The 385-nt window shown below is 21.3% G+C and overlaps 1 protein-coding gene across 1 annotated transcript in view; it reads left to right on the top strand.

The window, feature by feature from the left end:
* Positions 1-385, top strand: part of LOC113222462 — a 2,687-nt gene that overhangs the window by 1,568 nt on the left and 734 nt on the right. Inside the window, exon 5 of the mRNA XM_026452100.2 lies at positions 112-303. Within this exon, the coding sequence (XP_026307885.1) occupies positions 112-303 (192 nt within the window). The remainder of the gene's footprint in view (positions 1-111; positions 304-385) is intronic.

Raw genomic sequence — 385 nt, 5'->3', positions numbered from 1 at the left:
GTTATGTATTTGGTTATGTATTTGGTTATGTATTTGGTTATGTATTTTATTTTTGTTTTTCTGATTTTTATATGTATTAATTAAACAAATTTTCGTGTGTTTAACAAACAGGTAAAGGTAAGGGTCAGGGTAATATATCTATGTTACAAAAATATCATACATACACTACAAATATTCTAAAAATCAATACTGTAAACTCTTTATTGAATGACCTGAGCACCTTTGAAGACTACAATAATTTTTTGATGCATGATGTCAACTGGTTTACATTTTTATTTTTATTTAGAATGGTGACATATCCAAGTAATCATAAAAAAATTAGAAATAAAAATTAACTGAATTATTTTTTTTTTTTTTTTTTTTTTTTTTTTTTTTTTTTTTTTTT

This window comes from Piliocolobus tephrosceles, unplaced genomic scaffold (genome assembly GCF_002776525.5).
Source record: "Piliocolobus tephrosceles isolate RC106 unplaced genomic scaffold, ASM277652v3 unscaffolded_31337, whole genome shotgun sequence".
Classification (NCBI taxonomy): Eukaryota; Metazoa; Chordata; class Mammalia; order Primates; family Cercopithecidae; genus Piliocolobus; species Piliocolobus tephrosceles.
The sequence above is the reverse complement of the archived record's forward strand: the minus strand, read 5'-3'. Positions and strand labels throughout refer to the sequence as shown.